We start from the raw sequence: 23,506 nt of genomic DNA, 5'->3' as shown, positions 1-23,506 counted from the left end.
TTTATCTCAATTTCCAATTACTTCACAATCAGTTTTCACACACTCTCACTCATGATTATTCCAAAAAGCAAGAACAAATATACTTTAATTATCATAAAGGATAGTATTTATTTTAGCACACACATACTTTTCAATATCAGATAGCTCCTTTGTGTCCTGTGCCGAAGATTTTGCTGAACACATAAACTCAACTGTGTGTGATTTTACTTCCTTTTTTGTTGGGATTATTAGCATAATTTTAGGGAGTAAAACAAACAGTTAACCGCTAATCTGGGGCTCTGGATACAAGGTTTACGAGAGACTTTTTGTGTTGTGTTTGCTATTGTGTATGGATTTCAATGCAAAAAATGATGAGAATTATAGTCCTTTAAAATCAGAGAAAATGGCGCGTGTCTTTCAGATCTGGACATTTTTATTGTTCTAGTAAAATGTCAATATTTGGCTGGACACCAACAAAGCCTACTCATGTGGACTCTTGAGCAAACTATTTGTTCAATTATTACTCCTGTGAAATGTGGATGTAGATGATCCCTGGCATTTGGCAGTGAGGGATGTCCTTGAATGCAGTGACACGGTCTGCAGTGATCATAATGCAGTGCACTAAATATAGCAAGGATATAAGGAATTGACATCAAGCACTTTTTACCAGGTTTATCAATCTGCTCACATAAATTGAAAACAAATGTACTGCTTTTCTGATTTATTTGACAGGACTTTTGATACCCAGGACAATCCCATGCCAAATTCCAGTAAACTGCAGTTGTATCGCCACTGGTTTTCTGGTGCTTCATTTAACCCTTTTTCTTTTAACTAACTTAATACATACTAGTTATATGCCACATCAGGGCAAACCAGTTTTGTAATCCAACGGAATTGCAACTATGGATACCATATAATGGTCCTGCGTCTGCAATTGAGGCCACATAAATATGCACATTTAGAAAAATATGGGCCTCCTTTCCTGAATGTGCAAATTAGCCAATGAAAGTTGTAGAGAATGCAGTAAAGTCATCAAAATATAACCAACTGTCGAGCATCTCCATTTTTATAAAATGCACCCCTTTTTGTAACATTAACCCAACTTGGCATAACGTGCACGCCTAGGGCTCTAGGCCCTGGGACTTTCTGCTACATTAGTTGCGAGTTGAGGTGCCCTGTGGGGGAGGCAGGGAGCCCCGAGACAAGTCCGTCTCCCCGCCCCTTGACGCCCAGAGTTTGCTCTAGACCGCCGCAGCATGGAGGGCGCGCAGCTGAGGAGCCCCGCGGCGCCTGTCTTCGCCAACGAGGAGCCGCCAGTGGCCGTGCGGACCCCCAAGTGCTCCAGGTGCCGGAACCACGGCTTCGTGGTGCCCGTGAGGGGCCACGCGGGCCGCTGCGCCTGGAAGCAGTGCAGCTGCGACAAATGCAGCCTGATCACTGAGCGCCAGAAGATCATGGCCGCCCAGAAGGCCCTCAAGAAGCAGCTGCAGCAGCCCGGGGAGCTGGAGGAGGGCGCCCTGTCCCCGGCGCCCAGGGCGCCGCCGCTCAGCAGCAGCGGGGCAGCCGCGCAGCCGGGGCCCATGCTCAGGCCTATCCCGCTCAGCGCCTGCGGCCTAGGCGGGCCTAGGCACGAGGCGCCCGCCAGCCCCGCGGGACACCGCCAGCTCTCCCCAGCACCCGCAGACCACTGCACCCCGCTGGCCGACAACGGGAGCCCAGAGGAGCATGGCCGAGGGGGCAGAAGGGCCCCGCCGACTATGCACGGCCACCTGCGCCCGCAGACCCCGATGCCCATCCCAGCAGATTACGGTAGGTAGGCTCTACTCCCTTGCTAATAATTACATGACCGAGCTGACTGTTTTGCTGCAGATTAATAATGTTTACTTGTTCTATACACCAGCTGGCATCACACCCTATTGTGAAGTAACGACATATACTCGCACGGCATATTGAGTTATATTTGATACATGTTTATTCGTATGGAGAGTTCCCTTGAGCACAGGCTGTTCTGATACACTCTACATTATAACACACCCCACAAGTGACCCTCCATATGTGGGTCCTGGCCTCTTTTTATTCACCCTATTATATCTCGACTCTGGCCCTTTACTAAATGTATAAGCCAGCAGGCCATCGCCGAGAAAACATCTGTACTGAGTGCAAGTGTGTCTCTTGCTATGCTATTTACAAACCCCGTGGACGAGCCTCATCTTTGTGCAGAATGTGAGAGACTGCAGAATAAAACACATTTTACACAGGAAAAATCCACTTATCCAATATACGTCAATGGAGGTTTATGACACCCCCATGCGACGTTCACAGGGAATCGGCACATTGTTTTCGAGTTGTAAACTGTAAAGCTGTGTTTCAATGTGTCTGAGGTGAGCAAAATGAACAGGCCTTTCAGAAATGGCATTTGTGGCATTTGAGGCTGACAATTTGAACCGACATGTCTTAAGTTCGGTACGAAAAAAACAACATTTTGAAAATGTTGTAGCTCGCTGACCCTTTCTCAAAATCGGAATCGTCGTAGATTTTGTTGTGTAGTTCGAGGAAGTGTCACTTTACACCTATAAGTACTCAAATTCATTTTTGTAATGTTTTTCAGCACCACGACATTTTTTAATGAAACCATACATTTGAATTTTAGTCTTTCTGTTCCCTATTTATCTAAAATGTTATTTTAATTTTGTTGTCAGTGTCTGCAAACCACGTTAAATACGTTATATTCACTGTACACTTGTTCTTTAATACACTGACACCAAAAGCCCAAAGTGATCTTCTCATTCTTTTGTCGTCCTTAAGGTAGTCTTCAGCCAAGTATCAGAGTGCAGAACAGTGTCGTCCAAACTCTTGCCCTCTCCCTCCTGGGTGGTGGAAACGGATCTATGTGAAAACATGGAGAAATAAACACGGTGAATCCGAAAATACCGATTTATTATGTATATAAAGTAAAACTAGGAAAAAACAAGAATGAGCAATGGATGACACTTAGAGCCTGATTCACTGTATATTGGCGCAATCCCATTGGAAAACGTTCTGTGAATCAGGCCCTTAATTTGTTAAAACTCAAGCCAAATGAAACTTATATAATCGCTTGGATTTTTTTTTCAAAAATGTACTTCCAACTACTGGTCCTGAGTTGCTAGGACAAGCCTGCGGACACACGGCCAAGTTAGAAATGTGTACATAATTTTAGAGTGAAAAGCTATCTTTCAAATCTAAAATTACGCAAGTGGTTCAAACATGTCATCAGTTGAGGATTATAAGGTGTCTGTATAAGTACCTAGGTAGAAATAACGGCCACACTGACTTTAGTCATCCTAAAACGTGACGGTAATGGTGTCGGTTTTGGTCTTCCAAAGTTTGCGATAGTTAGAACAGAGTTCAACCAGTTGCGGTCAAAATACTAAGAGACATGCATTCACTTGTCTACAACCACATCCATTTATTTTTTAAAACACTTCCTGCAGTCCATAGCTCTATTTCTGACAAGACACCCACTTTCATTTCTGATCGGTTCTCTGCTTATATACTTGGCCATACCTTTTGCTCTTCAGGCCTCTTTAGAGATTGAGATCCCATAGATTAAGAATCTAAATACTCGTGCAAGGGCTTTCTGCTATCTAGGTGCTCCAGAATCGAATGGCCTTCCACTTGAATTAAGAGAAATCCCTATCACTTCCCTTTTAGGAAAACATTGAAAGGTTTTCTCTAAACTAGTAGCCAGAGCTAATTCGTGTGACTCTGGTTAAAAGTTGCTTTGTACAACTGCTCATAATCGAAACATAATGCCTCACTGGACTGCAAATACATGCGTTTGATCATTCATATTCAAAATCACATTTTGAAACATCAAGCACCTCAGCGTTATAAAGAAATTGCCACATGATAATGAATTCCAAACTTAACAACCCTCGTCTTAGGTTTAAAAAGACATTTCCATATCATGAGCACTTTTTGATCCCTAATTGGTTACTAATTGAGCAACATTTCAACGTTATCACCCGAAAAGCAATGTGTTTTAGAGGTTCCAAATATCTATCCAAAAATACACCTCAGAAAAACTCCTGCGATCAGCCACTTGAAAATACTGTTCCTTCATCTGTTACGACTAAAAAAAGGCACAAAAAGTTTGATAATTGAGGCTTTGAACTCGTGAATAAATGACCCTTAAAACAGAGACTGGAGCTGGACTATCTTAAGTGCCGAAAAAACCCAAATAAACTCCCCATTTCTACAGGTTTTTAGTAGCTAACTTTCCCAACTTAATTGCTACTTGTTAACCCCTGGGTTCTTCTTACTACAAAAAGCTTGTTACATGATGTTTTTCTTCCTTTTACAGCTCTAATATATATTATAATGAATGTTGGTAAAATAATTATTTTGCCATCCGGGATCTGCATTTTAGGTAGGATAGTGATTTACCCTCTTCCCTTGTTTCCATACTCCCGCTTTGCATTTTCATGTACCAAACTCCAATGCATGCCCTTGCCCCCAGCACCGCCATCCAGGGGAAGAAGGTTTTGTCATGGATGTAGCACATTACAAAAACACTATATAAAAACGAGTGCCAAATTACTGACGTCATGCGAGGGTTGTTCCTGCACCCCTTTTTACTTCAAGAGATATTTTCCTTACTTTTCATTACAAATTTACGATTTTCAGGATGATCTGAGCAAGGCTTTACCATTTAAATGAATGTTATTGAATGGTACTTGTATGCAGTGTCTTTAACAGCTCTGACACGCAGCATTAATCACGCTATACTGTTGTCTTAAAAAACACCACACTAGATCCTTTTATGTTAAATAACTTTCTACCCATTGTTGAGTTACCCCGGCTGACTAGAGTCTTAAAGAAAGTGTTAGTAAATCAGCTTCAGTCCCACACCGAACAAGTTTCCAATCTTGATGTTTCAGTCAGGTTTTCGTTTCAGACATGGTTGTAGCAGCACATTTAATCGCGGTGTGGAATGGTAGTGTGGCTTAGGTAGGTGAGGGGGCTTCTCTTTTGGTCATGCTGGACCTCTCTGTGGCCTTAGATATGGTTGATCACAAGCTATTGTTAAGGATGCCTAGCAGCGATTGCAGGGACAAAGGGAGCTTCTCTTGGTTCAATGTTTCCTCTGTTACTGGAATCGGACGATTCGTTGGCCCATTTCTTCACCTCTCCTCTTGGATTGTGGTGCTGAGTTCAACAGGATCCATCATCACCCATTATTTTTTCCATTTATCGGTGTCCCCTACCAATATGCTGGAAGACCTTGGCTTGAAATATTTGTATATCGATTTAAAATGTATCAGCGCTGTCTCTGGAGAGGCTCTAAAGGATCTTGCGTTGCGTTATACATCAGAATGTCTTTATCGCTGCGATTGTTTTTCTGCAAACAGAAGCGGAATGACACGTGAAGTTGGAAAGCCAGGCCAGTCTTATTCTGTCTCTCTTATGATGATGCGTGTGTCTTGTCAAACGGCTACTCCAGTTTTTGTATCAATTCCAGGTGGCCAACGTGTAGGCAGAGGTATTTTCTTTGTGGCGTCTCTGCTGGTGACTGTAGAACTTTATTGTAAAACCAGAAGTGAAACTTTCAAAAGAAAGGTATTTCTTTGATACATCACGAGCCTCTATTCCGAAAATGAGGAACCGTTTCTTTGGTAAAATTTAATTCAGCTACACAGTGTGACACATGCGGTGTGCTTTCTGTCTTCATGCCGATCGAGATACCCGAAGAAGGAATGTGCTCCTTTTGGACAAATCCTGTGTGATTCATGGCTTTGTGACTTTGCAATCAGACTTTGGCCTAAAAGTCGCCAACCCATAATGAAGGTAGTTGCCAGACTGTTACAGTGTGTAGGAATTTCCTTGTGCGAACTAAAGGGCACTCTCTGCCTCAACCAAAACGCATTGGCCAATTATATAGCCACACTTCGTGGAGCAGTGTCAATTCAAATATTTACAAATGCACCCTGATGCTTAGGGCCCGATTCATAGAAACAGGCGCAGAAAAGGCGCAAAGCTGCACGCCGAGAAGGAGTCTGCGCAAGCCGTGGCGCAGAGAAATCCTTGCGCGGCACGCGTTTTCATGGATTCCCACAGGAGCAGTAGCGGTCGCACAAGCAACAGCAAGCTGTGCGAATTACGCCCCCAAAACGCCTCCACACACACCAAAAAGAAAGTCAAATGCCTAACACAGCGCAAGCCTCTGTGCCATCCCTGGCCCAGCATACAGCGCTCCAAGCGAAATCGCGCGGAAACACCCCGCAATCCCTGTGTGCACCCCATAGAAAACGCATGCCCTTCCATGCAAGGCCTTCCCCTCCACCAGCCAAATTGCGTGACAACACCTCACAATCCCCGGTCGCACCCCTGCGTCATTGTGCGAAAACTCCTCACAATCCCCTGCCGCACCCCAACGTTATTGCGCAAAAACACCTCGCAATCCCCGGCCGCACCCCAGCATAATCACGCGAAAACACTCACTTTGCAATCCCCGGCCGCACCCTAGCGTAATCGCGCAAAAACACCTCGCAATCCGCGGCCGCACCACAGCGTAATCGCACAAAACACCTTGCGATCCCCTGCCGCATCCCAGCGTAATCGCACGAAAGCACCCCACGAACCCTGGGCGCACCTCTTACAAAACGCATGCCCTCCCATGCAATGCCAGCCCCTACACCTGCCAAATAGCACCCCAACGCCTCACAATCCCCAGCCGCACCCCAGCCAAATTGTGCATCTGCACTTCACAATCCGTGGCATGCAGCCCCCTCCAGATGGGAGACCCACACCCCTGGGCAGTTCCCTTCCCATGGGATACCCCATCACCCGTGACACAACCTTGCAGGCAGCCCCCTCCACATGGGATACCCCAGCCCCCATCACCCATGATCCCACCCTGCAGGCAGCCCCCTCCCCCCATTATCCCACCCTGTAGGCAGCTTCCTCCACATGGGATACCCCACCCCAAACCCCATCACCTGTGACTCCACCCTGCAGGCAGCCACCCCCCAGAAGATCGACATTTTTCATGCCTATGGGAAAAATGTCCTCCATTGGACCAACACTATACACTGTTGGGGATGTAGTAGCGAGTACAGTTTCTGATACAATGTCTTGCAGCAGTGCAGTATGGTGGAAGATGCAGTGTTTTTATTTTGGCCATGTCTAATGGCAGTTTACTCGTAGAGCTTGGTAGACATGAACTTTAATTTATTGCAACTCATAAACTGACAAACTAGCAGATACTGATTCCGAGATAGATGCTCATTTTATTTCCTGAATTTGACAAAACAGGCAAGTGATTGCACTTGATTGAGCCATATCTATTAACATCTAGAGACACACCTGTTGGACTAGTTGGGCTTTCTGCAAGGTGGAAGGTAGGGGCACTTTCAAAAATTGAATTGGGAGGTGTCAGAAGCGCTCATTTTCCACTAACAAACGTGGTTTCCTGGTCCCTAGTCCCAGGGGCTTGGATAGCCCAACTGACCGCAGGAGCCTCTTAGAACAGTGCAGTCAGCTCTTTTCTGCAGTTCCTGTTAGCATGATCGCAAAAGGATTTCATGTCTTTGTGTGAAGCTGTTATATTATAACAGCTGTACAAATTCTTCTAGCAATCCTTACCTTCAATTTATTTATAATGGCAAATAGTTGTAAATATCTATGATGCACTGGGCAGGGTCTAAAGAGACAATTCCATGTACGGATAGAATTCTCACTCTTCCTCTCTCATATTACACATGCACCATACTACACCTGGGTCATGGAAAATTGGAAACCACAGATGAAATAGTGAACATTTTAGTGCTCCCATAAGCCTGCTCACCCACTCAAGCTTCAATGCATTGAAGGCCAGAGAGTGGGCTTAGTGGCTTGAATGGAATGGTTGCAGAAGCGCTGGCTCATTCCGCGATAGCAGTACAACATGGCCTGCCACTGTGGAGTATAATGGCTAGAGATTTTTGTTTTCCCACCTTGCCGTAGGTACTCTTTCATGGACGGAGACACAATGAATAACCAATGATAACATCTGAACCTTCAGGCATCATGTGACTTTTGCGTCTTGCCAGAACCCTTTTCTGCTGCTTTGTTTTCTTTTCTTTTTCGTAATACAATAGCTCTACCTGACTTCGTCCAGGCATACTATAGTGTCATGGGCCATTGCGTTAATACAACTTTGGAAGGAGATTATGTAATCAATGATCTGTTTCAGACAAATCTGCAACCGTACGTCCTTTGGTTCATGCCGGCTGTGAAATATAGGCGGGACAGCCACATTACCCACATGCCACATTTTTTAAACCCATGAATCACCTTAAGACGTATGCTGGCTTGTTTGTCTCAAGCGGTAGTGGCCCATTGATTTTACCCAAAATCCTCACTTACCATTTCCTGTGTGTCATTTGCTATTTTATTCAAAACGTGTTTTTACATGTAGAAAAACCTGAAATAAAAACGGTTTATCTAGCAATGCTAGCTCTCCCATATCCGATGTTCTCTCCTTGCACCCATCTCATTTTTCGATATCCGCTCATGAGTTGGGTGTGTGTTATCATATAGGTACATACAAGCAGGTTAAAATATCTGTTTGCTTTTGTAGCACATTTGATTTTAAAAGTTGAATAAATATTGCTGAGTATAATTTTGGAACAAAGCAAGAATCACAAATTCTAAAACAAAATGAGTGCCACACTTCAAAGTAGACATTTCAAGATATTGTGAAGGGTATGATACAACATTTTTGAACTTCACATTAACTTAAAATTCAAATGTAAATTTTTGGTAAATGTATGAGTTAACATGTATTATGATATTAATGTTCATTTTGTAGGGAACTATTTTGTGGCTGTGCATTGATTTATGAACCACAGTGCAAACATCTTTTAGAAATGCTGTTTTAATTTACTGTGACATTTTCCCCTGCATTAATGTTTTTAAACAGGTCACCCCGGTCTACATCAAGAATGTTTGTTCAACACAGACTACCTGGAACGAGAGCATCACAAATTGTACACTGGTTACTCTGGCATGTACCATTATCCCTTCCCTGTTGGGTTTGCTGTCAATCAACAAGGCTTTAGAGGAGCAACCACCCCTCCAGGGTTTCCATTGTCGAGAGGGGGGAGACCTATGCGTAGCAACCAAGGACCTGTAAGTCATTGAGGAATATATTTTTTCTAAAGCAAAAATGCTAGTTTTAACTGACGTTACTGCAAATATGTCCGAGGTTATTACAGCCTATAATTATTTCTTGTCTTGGCTCTCTCCTGTTCCCTACCCTTGGGAACGTTTGGGGCCTAGTATCACAGCCGGAAATTGCTTCACAAAGCCGCTGAAAACCAAACTGTGTTCGTGCTGACAACATACATGTGCAAGACAAAATGTTGCTAGAAGCAACATTCCCTGCCTGGCAGCGTACTCTTCTAAGTTTTCTTTTTTAGTTCTGGCTCAGAGGTGATGCTTGTGGTGTCTTCATGGCAACATATTGTAGGTGAGCTTTGTGCATTTGTGTACAGATAGAGATTTAACTTGCATTTTCCTTCCTGTTCTGGATTGCACTAATTACTGCTTTTTGTGTCAACCTTTCCTACACTCTACTCACCCTGCAAGATCTCCTGAGTGCATCAAGTAAGGGACACAGCAATTCTGACTTCCCCTGTCTGCAGGGTTCGAGATTAGGATTGGGTAAACAGGAGCTAAAAGCAGCTCTTAGGTATGCAGCATTAAACAGTGACCAGGAGCTGCCACTGGGGAACAAGGAGCTAGCACACAGCGTTATACAAATCTAACTTCCCCATAAGTTGCAAACATGCAATTATTGTCCATTATTTATAACCCCTTATGCTTTAAATGTTGTATAGATGTATTCTAATGTGTCCTAATGTTTATATATAGAGTCAACAGAGCGCACAGAGTTTCATTTATATAGGTGAGTTGGTTCGGCACCCGTTGTCATGGGGAGCCAAAAGTAGCTTTTAGTAGCGGTTGGTATAAAGGGAACCAGGCTCTTCTAGGCTACAAGCAAGAGCTAAATAGCTCCCAGCTGCCCTTAATTTCGATCTTAGTGTCTGTAACATCTCCTGGGAATCACCTTCCTTGCCCCGTCCCTCGTTCTATCAAAAATAGCAGTGTTTGGTAAGTGGGTAGGATATGGGGAATGAAAACACCACACTCTCCAATGCCTCTGCAATCTTCTGTCACTGGTTCCCTGATGTCCTGTCAAGTTATTGTGTATTTATATAGCACCTTATACACCATTGGTATGATTCCAAAGTGCTGTTGGTTGAACGGCCTTGGGGCTATAGTCCAGGTCAGTGGTGAGAGTAGGGCCTGGATGTACTCAGTATGTGTGCAGCCAGTGTGGTTTGGGAAATCAGTAGCTGCATTCTAAAGCTAGGCATGGTGCAGTGGTTATGTAAGATCAGTAGATTGTGTGCAGCAAAGCTGTTGGCCTCATAGTCAGCATTCTGGAAGTGGTGGAGTTTATGTATGATATTATGTGTGCATCTAGGCCAATTTGATAGAGGGGTATAGTTGCATTCTATTGTTTGTTGGTGTAGAGGAGAGAGTGCGCATTTTGGTTTGTGTGAGTGTCTGTGCGGATTGGTGGGATACCCCTATTCCTGATTCCCTTCCAGTGTCCGCTGAGCTGACCGTATCTATTCTAGAGGATCGGAGCATTGGTTCTCCGAGTCAAATTTTCTGCCCATGCTGAGTTTGTTCTAATTACCAGGCTAGAGGTTGTTTTCCCTGATCAGGGTTGAAAACCAGAGATGGAAATGTTCGAGGGAGAAAAGACTGAAGATTATTTCTGACTTGGACACCACCCACACCCCCACCAAACCCCCACATCCCTACATACCTTGCTACCAACTCGCTATGTCCCTGCAACGCCTGTTTCCTTTCACTTCTGTGATCAGGAACCGGCGCAGCAGAGTCCTTTCCTTCTATTTTTCTTTTTTTTTGTGATTGCCTGCGGGGGTACCCTCCGCAACCCCCACATACAATATAGTGAGCAAGGGTGCAGGGTACACCCTTGCAGCACCCGCCACCAAATGGGGGACTTGGTTGAACTTTTTGGCCGTTCTGTATTTTCGAACGGCCGAAATTCGGCCAAATCTCCCATTCGGTCGTTTTAACTCTGTTAATTTGGATGATTCCATCTTCCCTGCTTGGCATGTATTTGGTGATTGTGTTACCTTATTCGTGATCTTAATCAGGATAAGCGAATTGCAGGTCTGTGGTCATCCCTGTGTTTTGTTGTGTCTGCCATTGTTTAATGGATGATATCTTCTTGTTGTGCAGTTACATCTAGTTTTGTTCTATTCTATCAGACTTACGAATACTAGCTAGATTCGATGACTAGAGTTCAGTGGACTCGCGGACCAGCATCAGCTGCTATGGTCATCCCTGTGTCTTTCAGGGACTGTAGATTGCTTATAGGATGACATAATCTCTGTGCATTTACTTCAGTTCTGGTCTACCGGACATACGAGTATATCCTAGGTAAGAAGAATGGTACTCAGTGATCCCGAAAGTCAAGCACCAGATCAGGCTGTGATGCTAGTGGTGTATCTGACTAACATTGTTATGCAGCTGGGTTAGACTGCATATCTGTAAGTGACAAAGAGCAAGTACAATCAAACATAGTTTATTGTGTGCCCTGGGTGAAGGAGTTCGTAGCATCAATTCCTAGGCAGATCTGGGTAAACCTGACTTGATCAGAGACCACCTTGTGTACCCGGTGGATGACATCATCATCTGACAAACATAAGTGCTATTAGGCTCTGGGATTGTAGTTCTGTGCATTAATTCCCAGATAAGTAAGATTGACACATGTTAACAAGACCGCGCCCAATCATATTTTTTAAACATAGGTGCTATAACACTCTGGGTTTGTAGTTCTGCGCATTCATTTGCAGATAAGTAAGAATGAGAGAAAGACATGTCTCCTGGACTGATAATGCAGTGCATACTTGGAGGAAGATAATAGTTTAGCTCAGTCATGCTGAAGAACATAAGTGTTGTTAGGGCTTGAGTTTGGAGACAGGTTATTAGTTTCCTGATAGATAGAGCTAAACATCTCCTGTTCTTAGAGTGTGGTGCATGTCCGGTCAAGGACAATGAGCGAGCTCAGTCATATCATAAGTGCGTAAATGTTGTTATGTCTCGGGTTTGGAGTTGTGGGCATCAAGGTTGTAGCGTGGGATGGGGTTGCACCTGGCCTCCAGATAAGGGTCGTACTAGGCCTTTTTACACATGAAAATTGTGCCAATATGACAGCTTTATTATTTTCCTGCGTACATTTATACCCAAGTTATGAGCAAAGGGCAGTGCAAAGGTCAGGTTACTTGACAGAAACCAGAACGCTTATTTTGATTTTTTTTTATCTACATGGATGTAATTGCAAGCCATGGAAAAAAGCCTCTCAAAAAGAATGTATTTCTCTGAAGCCTTTCAAAAAAAGAAACAACACACTGTGATAAAGGGAATGGTTTCTTTCCATTCAGCTTCTGCTGTGTTGTGTGTAGATGCTCATGGAGCAAACAGAAGCACTGTGCATATTTATTTTCCTAGCATTTGAGGATTGTATAATTAATAAGATGGAAAAATATGTTGCAATTGAGAATGCATCTTTTGTAACAAATAATGTTTTTTTGCAGTGAAAGCAAACCAGTATTGCACAATTGTATTTTTCAGAGTTCCTGTGCTGTGTGCATAATCATACAGAGGCCGATCATTTTTACACTTATAATTTAATTTACACGCTTATTATAAATAGTGTGTCAAATGATGAGTATTCACGGTCTAGTTTCCATCCATTCGGCCTTGCAGTCAATGGGGTCCATTACAATAATTGGTCTGAGTCTTTGCTCAAGGGTGAGTGATTGTCATTACAACACCATTCACGAGTGTTATAGCCTCTCAAATCTTCAAGACTACAATTAAAACAACCAAAACCTGATGCTCCAGGAAGTGCAAGCGCTGTTCAAAAACAAACAAATGAAAGTTACATTTGTAATTGAAATAGAAACTCAGCAAAACCTGTACCTGTGATAATCCAGATAGGTATTTGACTGTATGTAGTGCTTCATACATGGTTCGTCCAACATCTAGGCACTGTGATTATTATACCTCAGTTGATACTCAGTTTACGGACCTCGAAGGATGTTAGCCAATAAGATAACTCAGCTGGTTGAGTGCTTGTTGCTGCAATCTGTGCGGGATTTGTAGGTTGCAGGTTAGAATCCCCAAAAGGCCAATTCAGTCTTTCATCCTTTCGAGATCCATAAAGGAATACCAAATTCGGTTTGGTGATAATTGTGATATATGTTCTATGTACAACGCTTTGCCAAAAGCCCTGTATAAATAACAATTTGACCATGAAATTAGGTATAGAAATAAGCATGGAGTCCTTGCCTCTCTGTACTGTTGTTTCATAACATTGACATACCATTAGGTAGTAATAGCTCAAGGAAATGAGGACTTTCGTTAAACATCAAAAGACAATTCTGCTATGGAACCTCAAAACAAACAATACAATCATGTTTGCTTTACTATGTAATTGGCTAGGTTTTTGTGTTTTCCACATTTAAATATATACAGAAGAGATCAAATGGCCAGACCATAGAGAAATAATGAAAGTTGTATTCTGTCAGAATTCAGAAACTTGCCGCATGGTAATGATTTCCATACAGATTTTGCCACGTCGGCTGGATGTCACATACATTTTACTCTCTTGTAAATGTGAAAAGTCATTTTTACTCTCTTGAAATCACATTTACTCTCAAAGTTTAAAAATAGGGAGTAAAATACTAGCACCTCAAAATCTTATCTGGAGCACTGGGTGACACGCTCAGCTTATTGGTGCACGGAGCAGCTAGGCCATTGTTTCCGAGCCAGCAGCTTCCTAGCGTTGAAATAGACTGATCACTTGAGCTGCCTTCTGTGTCCGGACTGTTGATGCGGTTCCAGCCAATTCTGGCTAGTTGTGATGGGTCGAGTGGGCCAAAGCGGTCCCTTACATGATTTGTGGAAAGAGCCAGGGTTTGAGTGCTTTCCGGAAAGCCATGTAGTCTTGGCTGTTTCAAATGGGGGGAGGCAGTGCGTTCCACAGTGTTGGCGCCCAGGTTGAGTAGGAGGACCCTCCAATCCTGACTGAATTGGAGGCAGGAACCACGAGGAGGAGGGCCGTGCTTGATTTTAGGGTGCGGGTTGGGCGGTAAGGCATAATCTTTTCTTGTGGGTATATGGGGCCGGCTTTGTTCACCGCTCGGTGAGTAATGCACAGGATTTTGAAGGTGGCCCTTTGTCCTATTGGGAGCCAGTGTAGGGTATGGAGAGCGGGTGAGATGTGATCCCTTGGTCACAGTGCAAGAAGCAGTCTGGCAGCCGCGTTATGGACTATTTGGAGTTTGTTTAGTTGGGAGGCTGGTGCACCCAGGTAGATGGATTTCGCATAGTCAAGTCTGCACATGACAATGGACATAATTGCAGCTAGCCTATTATGGTAGGTGTGGTAAAGAAAGATGCGTTTCAGAATCCTAAGGTGGTAGTGGCAGGATTTGGATACATTATTGATGTGGTGAGACAGGGTTAGGTCGGAGTCCATATTGCAGCCAAGGATTTTTACGGTGGTGAAGGTAGGGGGAAAACCGCGGGAGGTTGGCCATGGGGACGGTTGCGGGAACAGAGCTGTGTTGCCGCACACAATCCTCTCCATTTTCCCTGGGTTCAGAAGGAGATGGTTACTTGTCATACATAAGTCAATGCCTTTGAGACACATCGCTAGGTCAGGGCGAGGATCAGAGCTCGATTATGGAAATCTCAGGATGATGTGTGTGTCTTCGACATAGTTATAGCAGGTGAGGTTGTGAGAGTGGATAATCCCTGGCAGAAGGGTCATGTAAAGGTTGAAGGGAAGAGGTGAGAGGCAGCGACTTGGGGTACTCCAGTTTTCACTGGGCATGCAGTGGAGATGAAAGGAGGGAGGAAAGCGATTTGCTGTCTGTTACTGAGGAATGAGGTAATACATTTGCCGAATCTCGGATTCCTAGAGAGTGTTGTCTGCCAAGGAGGATCGCGTATTTAATGGTGTCACACGCTTGCGAGAGGTCAAGAAGAACGAGTGGTGCCCATCCTCAGAGTCCGCAGAGACTTTGAGGTCATCCCAGATCGAGATCAGTGTGGTTTCTGTTCCATTGAGTGGACGGATGCCTGATTGCACAGGGTCTAGGAGGTTGTTGGATTCCACTAACCGGTTGAGCTGAGAGTATGCAGAGCAGTCGATGAGCTTTGCCATGAATCAGGTAATGGAGATTGGCATATAATTGATTGGATGAGAGGGTTGAGGGATGCTTTCCTTAGAAGGGGTTTGACATGCACGATTTTGAAGGGTTCTGGGAAGATCCCGGAGGTGAGGGAGTCATTAAGTATGGACCTCGCCAGTTCTCCTGGAGGTGAAGATTTCTTTGAGGAGAGAGACAGTAGAGGGATTAAGGGGTGAGCCGTAGGGTCGGCGGCTGGATAGCAGTTAAACACATTCCTCGTTCACCATAGGGTTGAAGGAGCAGAAAGAAAGGGTTTCGGAGGGGACGATGGTGGATTCTTGGGTTCTTGAAGAGCGGGTGAGGTTGGAAAGTTTGGCATTGAGGATGGCTGTCCTCTGTGGGGCTGTATTGTGGAAGTGATTCGCAATTCCGTGATAATACTGTGGAGCCCTTTGCTGCTGCGGCGGCAGCTCAGGATTCTTTTATTGTAATGGGCTTTTTGGGCTTTTTGGATTTGTAGTTCCGGTGGTGTTGGGCGAACACTGACTTGCTTAGAGGGGTTCTAGAGGCTCGCCATTTACGCTTACGGGTGTGTTTTTGGCTTTTGAACCACTGGGGGGGTGAACCACTTGGGCTTGTACCTTTGGGAGAGGGAGCAGAGCTGTAGGGGATGAGAGGCCGGAGGGAGTTGTTGAGCCAGGAGTCAAAGGCCTCGATGGGTATGGGTCATTTTGTGGCCGGGAGTGCCGGGACGGTGCGTAGCAGGGCTTCTGCCAGGTCAGGTAGTACCTTGACCATGTTCCGGCATTTGAAGTCACATGGAGGGACAGGGGAGCCTTGGGAGGTGTAGGCAGTGTACATGGCTGAATGGTCTTTCCAGATGATGGATTTAGGGGTGAATGCCAAAACAAGGTACGAGGATCTGAAAATCGCATCAAGGGTGTGGCCTGCATTGTGGGTGGTTCCTGTGGTATACTGGGTAAGGTTGAGTACCTCTAGACTGTCGAACAGGGGTTGAATTATGGAGTTGTTGGGCAAGTCAAACAAGATATTAAAGTCCCCCAGTAGGGTGAGTGCTGGGTGGTTAACTAGTGTAGTTGTTACTGAGTCGCAGAGGTTGTTGGTGAAAAGTCTGTCAGATTCAGGTGGCCTGTAGACAAGTAGGAAACTGTGTGAGAGAGTGGGCAGCAGACAGAGTTTGACCAGAAGGGATTCGCAGTTAGCTGTGCAGGGCTGGGTTTCATTGAGTGAGATGGAAATGTGGGGTTTGTGGAGGATGGCAACTCTGCCTCCTCTGGAAGGTCTGTTGTGGGAGATGAGTGAGTAATCAGAGGGAATGCTTTGTGTGCGATTGCTTTGAAATCATACGAGAACCAAGTTTCAGTGATGAAAATGAGATCAGGGTTGTCGGAGGTAAGGAGGTCAAAGATGCTGTGTCTGTTTTTGGCCACAGAATGGGCATTGAAAATGAGGCAGGTGACTTGATGAGACATGGCAGTGTTTCCCCTGGTGTCTGAGGCTGGAAGAACGTGGTTGACCGGAGTGGCCGGTGGGCAGGTGTAGGTCACAGGGGAGGACGGTATGGACGGTAGGACCAGGTCAATATTTATTTATGTATTATTTTTTACATTTGTTTAATGTCCAAACTCATGCGTATGACAGCGTTAGTTGCATACGTTTTACTTGTTACAAGATTTGGTTGCAAGGACAAAAGATAAAAACATTACAAATACAACACTTGTGAGCGGATGCAGAGACATCAATCATACTTATCTAAGAGCCATGTTTTGCCCAGTTTCTTGAAATGCTGGTAGGATTGTTCGTTTTCTGATATGTGCAGGCAGAGTGTTCCAAAGCGTAGGTGCGGCCACAGGGAAGCGAGAGCCTCCTGCCCTTTCACTCTTGTAACGTGGAATGTTCACAGACGTGCTGATACTAGATCATAAGGTCCGTGGCAGAGATTAAAGGGTCATACTGTCATTGAGGTCTATCGGGGCATCCTTCTGAATACACTTGTGGGCAATGGTGAGCGTCTTGAAGAGAATCCTCGCTTTTATGGGAAGCCAGTGCGCCTCACGTCTGGTGAGCGAGATGTGCTCGCTCTGTTTTAGTCCAAAAGCAGCAAGTAGTGCTTTGTTCTGAAGTAGTTGTAGTTTGGAGAGATTTGAGGTTGTGGTGCCCAGTAAGAGAATATTGCAATAGTCCAATTTTGAGAGGATCAGAGCTTGTGCTCTGACCAAGCAATTCTGGGGAGACAGGAGTTGTCTGCTAAGAGTAATGAGTTTTGCAGTGTAGGCTGTGGAGAAAGATAGGGCTTTATGTGCCTGGTCATTGAAACATCAGCTCCGAGGTAAACGCTTAGCGTTTTTACCTGTTTCAGGACTGGGATAGATGTGCCATCAATATTTATGGCGGAGTAGTTGTCTAAGGATTTAAGACGGGCAGGGGAGCCCACAATGAGAAGTTCTGTTTTTTCATCATTGAGGCATAAATAAACTATGTGTGACCATCCAGTTTTGGATGGTGGTGTAAATCTTGTTGATAATGGTGGTGCCATGTTTATGGTCACCTATGACAGGGATCAGGATTTGAGTGTCACCAGCAAAGTTTGTTTAAATGATGCCAAGGGAGTCCAATGCAGTGAAGAGTGGATTTGTGTATGTATTATAAGGTGTTGGGGAGATGCAAGAGCCTTGGGGGAACCCAAGAGGTGCAGATATGGGGTCAGCAGGCTCTTCACCAATGAAGACTCCAGTGGTGCGTTCGGAAAGGAATGATTTAATCCAAAGTGTGGCTTTTGGGAAGAAGTGGAAGTTTTGGCTGAGGGATTGGCAGAGCTTATCATGGTCCACTAAATCAAAGGCGGCAGAGAGGTCAAGTAGTAAGAGGATACTTAAGTTGCCGGAGCCTCGGATGCTATCCATGTGGATTTCTATGTCAAGTAGTGCCGTTGCGGTGCTATGCTTGGGGCGGAAGTCTGATTGCCTAGCGCCAAGAAGGTGGTTACTTTCCAAGAAGAATTGTATTTGTGTGTAGGCTACTCGATCTATTTTCTTCAACAGAAAGGGAACAGTGGTGATGGGCCGGTAGTTGGTAGGGGTAGCAAGGTCGAGGGTAGGTTTTTTGAGTAGGGGGTTATGCAGGCTGATTTGATAGTGGTGGGGACTAAATTGGAGGAGAAGGAGGCATTGATAAAGTCTGTAATGATGGGCGCTAGGGTGGGTGCGCAGAGTTTCACCAGACGAGCAGGGCAGGTGTCACTGTTACAGTTTGATGGTTTAAGGGCAGTGATAGTTGCCAGTACCTGTTCTTGGGTGACTTTGTTGAATTTGAATTGGGGATAGCTAGCTAGAGGGTTAGGGTTGGTTGTGTTTGAGGAAGTGCGTTTGATCGCCAGGGTGTCTCTTTTAGTCTTTATTTTCTGTTGAAGGGTGTGAATTTTGTGTACAAGAGCATTCTGGATGGAAGTACACCAAGATTTGCCAACTTGAGTGGGGGCTGCGGTAGGGATGGGTGATTCTTGAACTCTGCATTAGTAATACGAGAATTGTAGGAGTTTGCGTTCTGTGAGGCCACTGCAGATTTGTAGGTTTTGGTGGCTAAGACTAGGGCATTGACAGTGGTAATATAAGGGTTATTTTTGTGTAAGTGTTCTAGAGCCCTTTTATTGCAGCGTAAGATCGGGAGTTCTTCATTGAACCAAGGGTTGGCTCGTTTGGGTTTTTCGGGGTATTTTAGAGGCAAGAGGAGCCAGTGTATCTAGTGTGGATTGTAGGCAAGTGTGATAGAGGGTGGAAATGCTGTCAAGTTTGGTATTGGAGTGGTCGTGTTTCATGAGAGCAGGTGTGAGTAGAGGGTTGAGGCTGTCAGCTGTGAGTGTGGGTATTACGGACTGAAATTGGGTAAAGCATAAAAGAAGATGTTACCTGCGAGTTAGTGGTATGGAGGTTTAAATGAATCAGGAAGTGGTCTGACCAAGGAACTTCGGAGATAGATTCTATGTTGGTAACGTTAGTTGTGAGAATCCAGTCAAGGTTTCTTCCCTTGTTGTGAGTGCGTGTGTCGATGAGTTGAGTGAACTGCATCTCATGAAGGGCTGATGCAAGTGCAGTGGCTGTAACATCCGTCTTGTCGTTGAAGCCAAGGTTGATATCACCTAGGATGATGAATTTTGTGAGTGTCTTCAATAGGGGAGTAATAAGCAATAGCATGTCAAGGTCTGGTCGGTTAGAGTTGTTAGGTTGGCGATAGATTAAAAGGAGACTGTAAGATGTTTTGGGGTTAGTGGTAAGCTTCATGAGTAGGATTTCATATCCTGGCACAGGGGCGATGAGACAAGGTCTAATTTGTATAGATGTTTTTGTTATAAGTGCGACTCCACCGCCTATGGCATCCTGGCGATCCGCCCTGAGGATGGTCTAGTTGGGTGGGATAGCGATCGCGAGGGAAGAACCTGAGGCTGGATGTATGCAGGATTCTGTACTAGCTAGGATGTCTATCTGATGTTCTAGTATCAAGTCGTGGATATCTATAGGATGGGCTCCTAAGGAGCGGGGGTTAATGCGCATTTGAGGCATTCTTTAGTTTCTGGTGGGTAACTGGGGGTCTCTGTGAGAGGTGGACGAGGTGTTGAGGTGCCTGGTTGAGCGGGTGATGCGTCCTGAGCTGTTGGTGTATTTGGGGAATCACAGTTTGTTTCCGGTGGGGGCAGATGTGGCAAGGGTGATCCCACGGTGCGCATGGGGGAGATGTGCAGGCGATGGGGTGGTGACATGGATGTGTGCGAGAAGAGAGCCTAGCTAATCTGAGTGAGCCTGAAGTGGGTTGTGCGTGGTTGCATTCTTGTTCTGAGACAGGAGAGGCGAGTTTTCCTTAGGTATGGTATTATTATCCCCCCATGTTCTGTATTAGTGGTAGGGGTGCGGCGTGTGGAGTCTAGTGAAGTATTAGTTTGTTTAGGTGAAGTGTGGTGTTTGAGTGCAAGCTTAGTGTTGTGGTCTGTGAGGGATTTAAGAGGCGGTTTGGCAAGTCTACTTATGTTAGGCCTGATAATGGGCCTGGTAGTCCTGGGCCTGGTAGTCCTGGACTGGGGGTAAGTCATGGGGCCTCATTCCGAGGTTCGCGTTAAATCACTGACTTTACCGGCATGGCGGAAATACCGTATCCGCGTTGGTAGCAGGGCGTAAATAGCACCATATTCCGACCTCGCGGGTACGAGCTTTCCGCCATGCCGGTAAACCCCCTAGCGCCATACCGGTAAAGGGCGCGTCAAACCCCTTACCGACAACAACCGAGACGTAACTAACACCATCGCCCTCCACGTAGTGCTTAAATAGCGGTGCCCGTAATTAACGATGACCGTAAATTACGGGCACCGGTAAAAACCGCAAACGGAAATTACGTCATCGAACAGGAACGGGAAGCATCATGGCGGCCATCTTTAAAATCACAATCCATTGCAATCCTCCCCATACAGGACTCGTGGGCATATTGTGATAGGCAAAATAGACTCCAGAGACCAGCATCATGCCAAAAGCATTAAAAAAGGGTGCTGCGCGCATCAGGAAGGAGAAATTCTCCCAGGATGAGCTCCAGGTACTTGTCGATACTCTGCATGAACATGCAGAGATTGTTTTCAGCAGCGACATGCGCAGGCCCACCATCCTCAGGAAGAAGGAGATATGGGAGCTGGTCTCGCAGAGGGTGAGCGCTGTCGGAAACACCCCCCGCAGCACGACGCATTGCCGCAAACGCTGGGATGACCTCCGTCTGAGGATGCGGGCCATCCTCACAGCAAACCGCAATCTGGCCCTAGAGACAGGAGGAGGCCCAGGCTCACCCATAAAAATGATGCCCTGGGAGGAAACATGTGCAGAGATGATGGGCACAGAAGCCATCGAAGGCGTTGGCGATATGGATTGCGGTGATCCTTCATCAGCTGACGCAGGTGAGTGCCATGAGTGTAAACAGTACATGCATCCCTAATGCAAGTCATCGCCAAGGGCAGGTCAAGCAGTCACATCATGTATGGGTAAACCCCCCACCCCCCAATGATTCCGTAACAACTGGGACCCAGGATGATGTCAGGTGCAAGGCTGACACCCATATTGGGCATGCCGCACAAAAAGCTGGTCAATGTCAGTCACCACAGTACTCCGCCAACATGAGTGACCCTGCCAACAGTATGCTCTTCCCATCCAAGCAAAGCTCACAGTCCCACTCAGCACCCAAATGTCACCAAAACGCTGCTATCCCATCGTAATACCATTGTCTGGAAGTAATTCTGACCCCCAGATCATTGCTCATGCTGTCTCTCTCTTGCCCCCCACAGGCACCGGTCATGAAAGTGAGGACCAGGAAGGCCCCCGGTCAAGTACCTCCCGGGGCACAGGCAGGGGACAGCACACACCTGCAAGCAGGAAGAAGGCACATGCCACACCACCTGCCCCAGCAACCCCCATGGAGGGTACACAACCCACATCCGCGGCCCTGGACATGCCTGCAGTTCTGCGGGACACATGCCCCACGTTGCACCATGAGGAATCGAGTGCGTCAGGGGAGAATGCTGCCATGTGCATCCTCGATGTGCCAGGCAGCACATCACCAAACACCATCGACAACGTGGAGGAGCCCAATGTCTATGTACAGAGCCCAGACACTCCCTCGTACAGCCAGGTTGCCCATAGCGACCCTGGGTCGAGTGACGGCCCAGGGCTCACAGGCGAAGCGGATACACCTGTCTGTCATGTGCCCACTTCCCCTGCAGGAAGTCCTGTAAGTCCTGCAGGCACGACAACACGGAGCCTGCCAACCACATCGCCCACATCGGCTGCAGAAACAGTGCGCTCCCGGGTGGAGTATGCATCCCCCCCTTTCCCTCCCGGGTGGAGTATGCATCCCCCCCCTTTCCCTCCCGGGTGGAGTATGCATCCCCCCCTTTCCCTCCCGGGTGGAGTATGCACCCCCCCCCCCTTTCGCAATGGGGTATGCTGGCAACCTACTCAGAGACCCAATGCACTGCCATGGCCCATTATAGTTACTCACCAAGCAGCCAGGTACGTTGTCCGGCATGTCGGCCCATGTAGCGTGGTAGTGTTGAGTTCCGCAGGACCAAGGAGTCATGAGTTGATCCGGGGTACCGGGCATTGCATTGTGTGATGGCTTTACTGGCATTGCACACCATCTGGACGTTGATGGAGTGGTATTGCTTGCGGTTGCGATACGGCACCTTCATGGCATGGGGAACCACCAATTCTACGTGGGTGCAGTCGAGGGCACCTATGCAATTTGGCATGCCTGCAAGTGCATGTAAGGCAGCTTTGGTATCATATATCTCCTGTGGAGTCCGGGGGAGGCATATGTAGTCCCTTCTGTGCTTGAGGAGGGCATCCAGCACTTGGTTGAGTATCCGGGAAAATATTGGCTGTGAAATGCCATGCATGTGCCCCACTGTATGCTGGTAGGTGCCTGTGGCAAGGAAGTGGAGCACGGACACTACCTTTAGTAGAGGGGGGATGGCAGTGCTGATTTCTATGAGGCTCACTATGTCGGTATGTATCAGGGCCACTATGGTGGTTATGGTGTCCCAGTCAAGCCGGTACAGGGTGTGGATCTGCTCTGGTGTGAGGTTGAGGGGGGTGGCTCTGATGCGGGGTATTGGGGGCTGCCGGCGTGGTAATGGTGGCTGCACTGGTAGGGCATGCTGGCCCTGTCTCACCCTCCTTCTCCTCCTGTGTATCCTCTGTGGTGGTTGCTGTGGTTGCTGTTGTCGTAGTTGCTGCCTTGCAAGCAGGGCCTCCAGCTCCAGGAATGCTGCTACAATTGGTATCATCTTGGTGTGGGTGGGGGTGTGGTGTGTGGGTGTGCTCCTTTTGTGCTGTGCCAGACTCTATTGCCTCCACCTGTGCTGATTGGGTGCACCTGTTCCTCTTCCAAACACTGATCAGGGTTGTTAACACCTTCCCCGCGATGCCGGTATTAACGCCATGGCGGTAAGGTACTCTGCGCCCATGTGGAGGTCGTTATTTCCGTGTTCGCTTTGCTTGGAATCGGAGATGGTTTACGCCTTCCCGTTATTTACGGGATGGTGTGTCGGGCGCGCAACACTGGTCCGCTATTTACGCAATCGTAGTTTACGGTGGTGTAAATAACGGTGTGGCAGGTCAGAATAGACCGTAACGGTAAAGGAAGTCGTTATTCCTTTACCGGCCTCGTTTTTCCCTTAACGCCGGACTCGGAATGACCCCCATGGTTTT

The 23,506-nt window shown here is 46.3% G+C and overlaps 1 protein-coding gene across 1 annotated transcript in view; it reads left to right on the top strand.

Annotated features, from left to right (window-relative positions):
• The first annotated feature begins 1,182 nt into the window (after positions 1–1,182).
• Positions 1,183–23,506, top strand: part of DMRTB1 (DMRT like family B with proline rich C-terminal 1) — a 274,906-nt gene continuing 252,582 nt past the window's right edge. Inside the window, exons 1-2 of the mRNA XM_069642167.1 lie at positions 1,183–1,788; positions 8,924–9,132. Of these exons, the coding sequence (XP_069498268.1) occupies positions 1,236–1,788; positions 8,924–9,132 (762 nt within the window). The 5' untranslated portion in view covers positions 1,183–1,235. The remainder of the gene's footprint in view (positions 1,789–8,923; positions 9,133–23,506) is intronic.

This window comes from Ambystoma mexicanum, chromosome 1q (genome assembly GCF_040938575.1).
Source record: "Ambystoma mexicanum isolate Mex_15411 chromosome 1q, UKY_AmexF1_1, whole genome shotgun sequence".
In the NCBI taxonomy this organism is placed as follows: domain Eukaryota; kingdom Metazoa; phylum Chordata; class Amphibia; order Caudata; family Ambystomatidae; genus Ambystoma; species Ambystoma mexicanum.
This window is presented reverse-complemented; position numbering and strand designations above follow the sequence as displayed.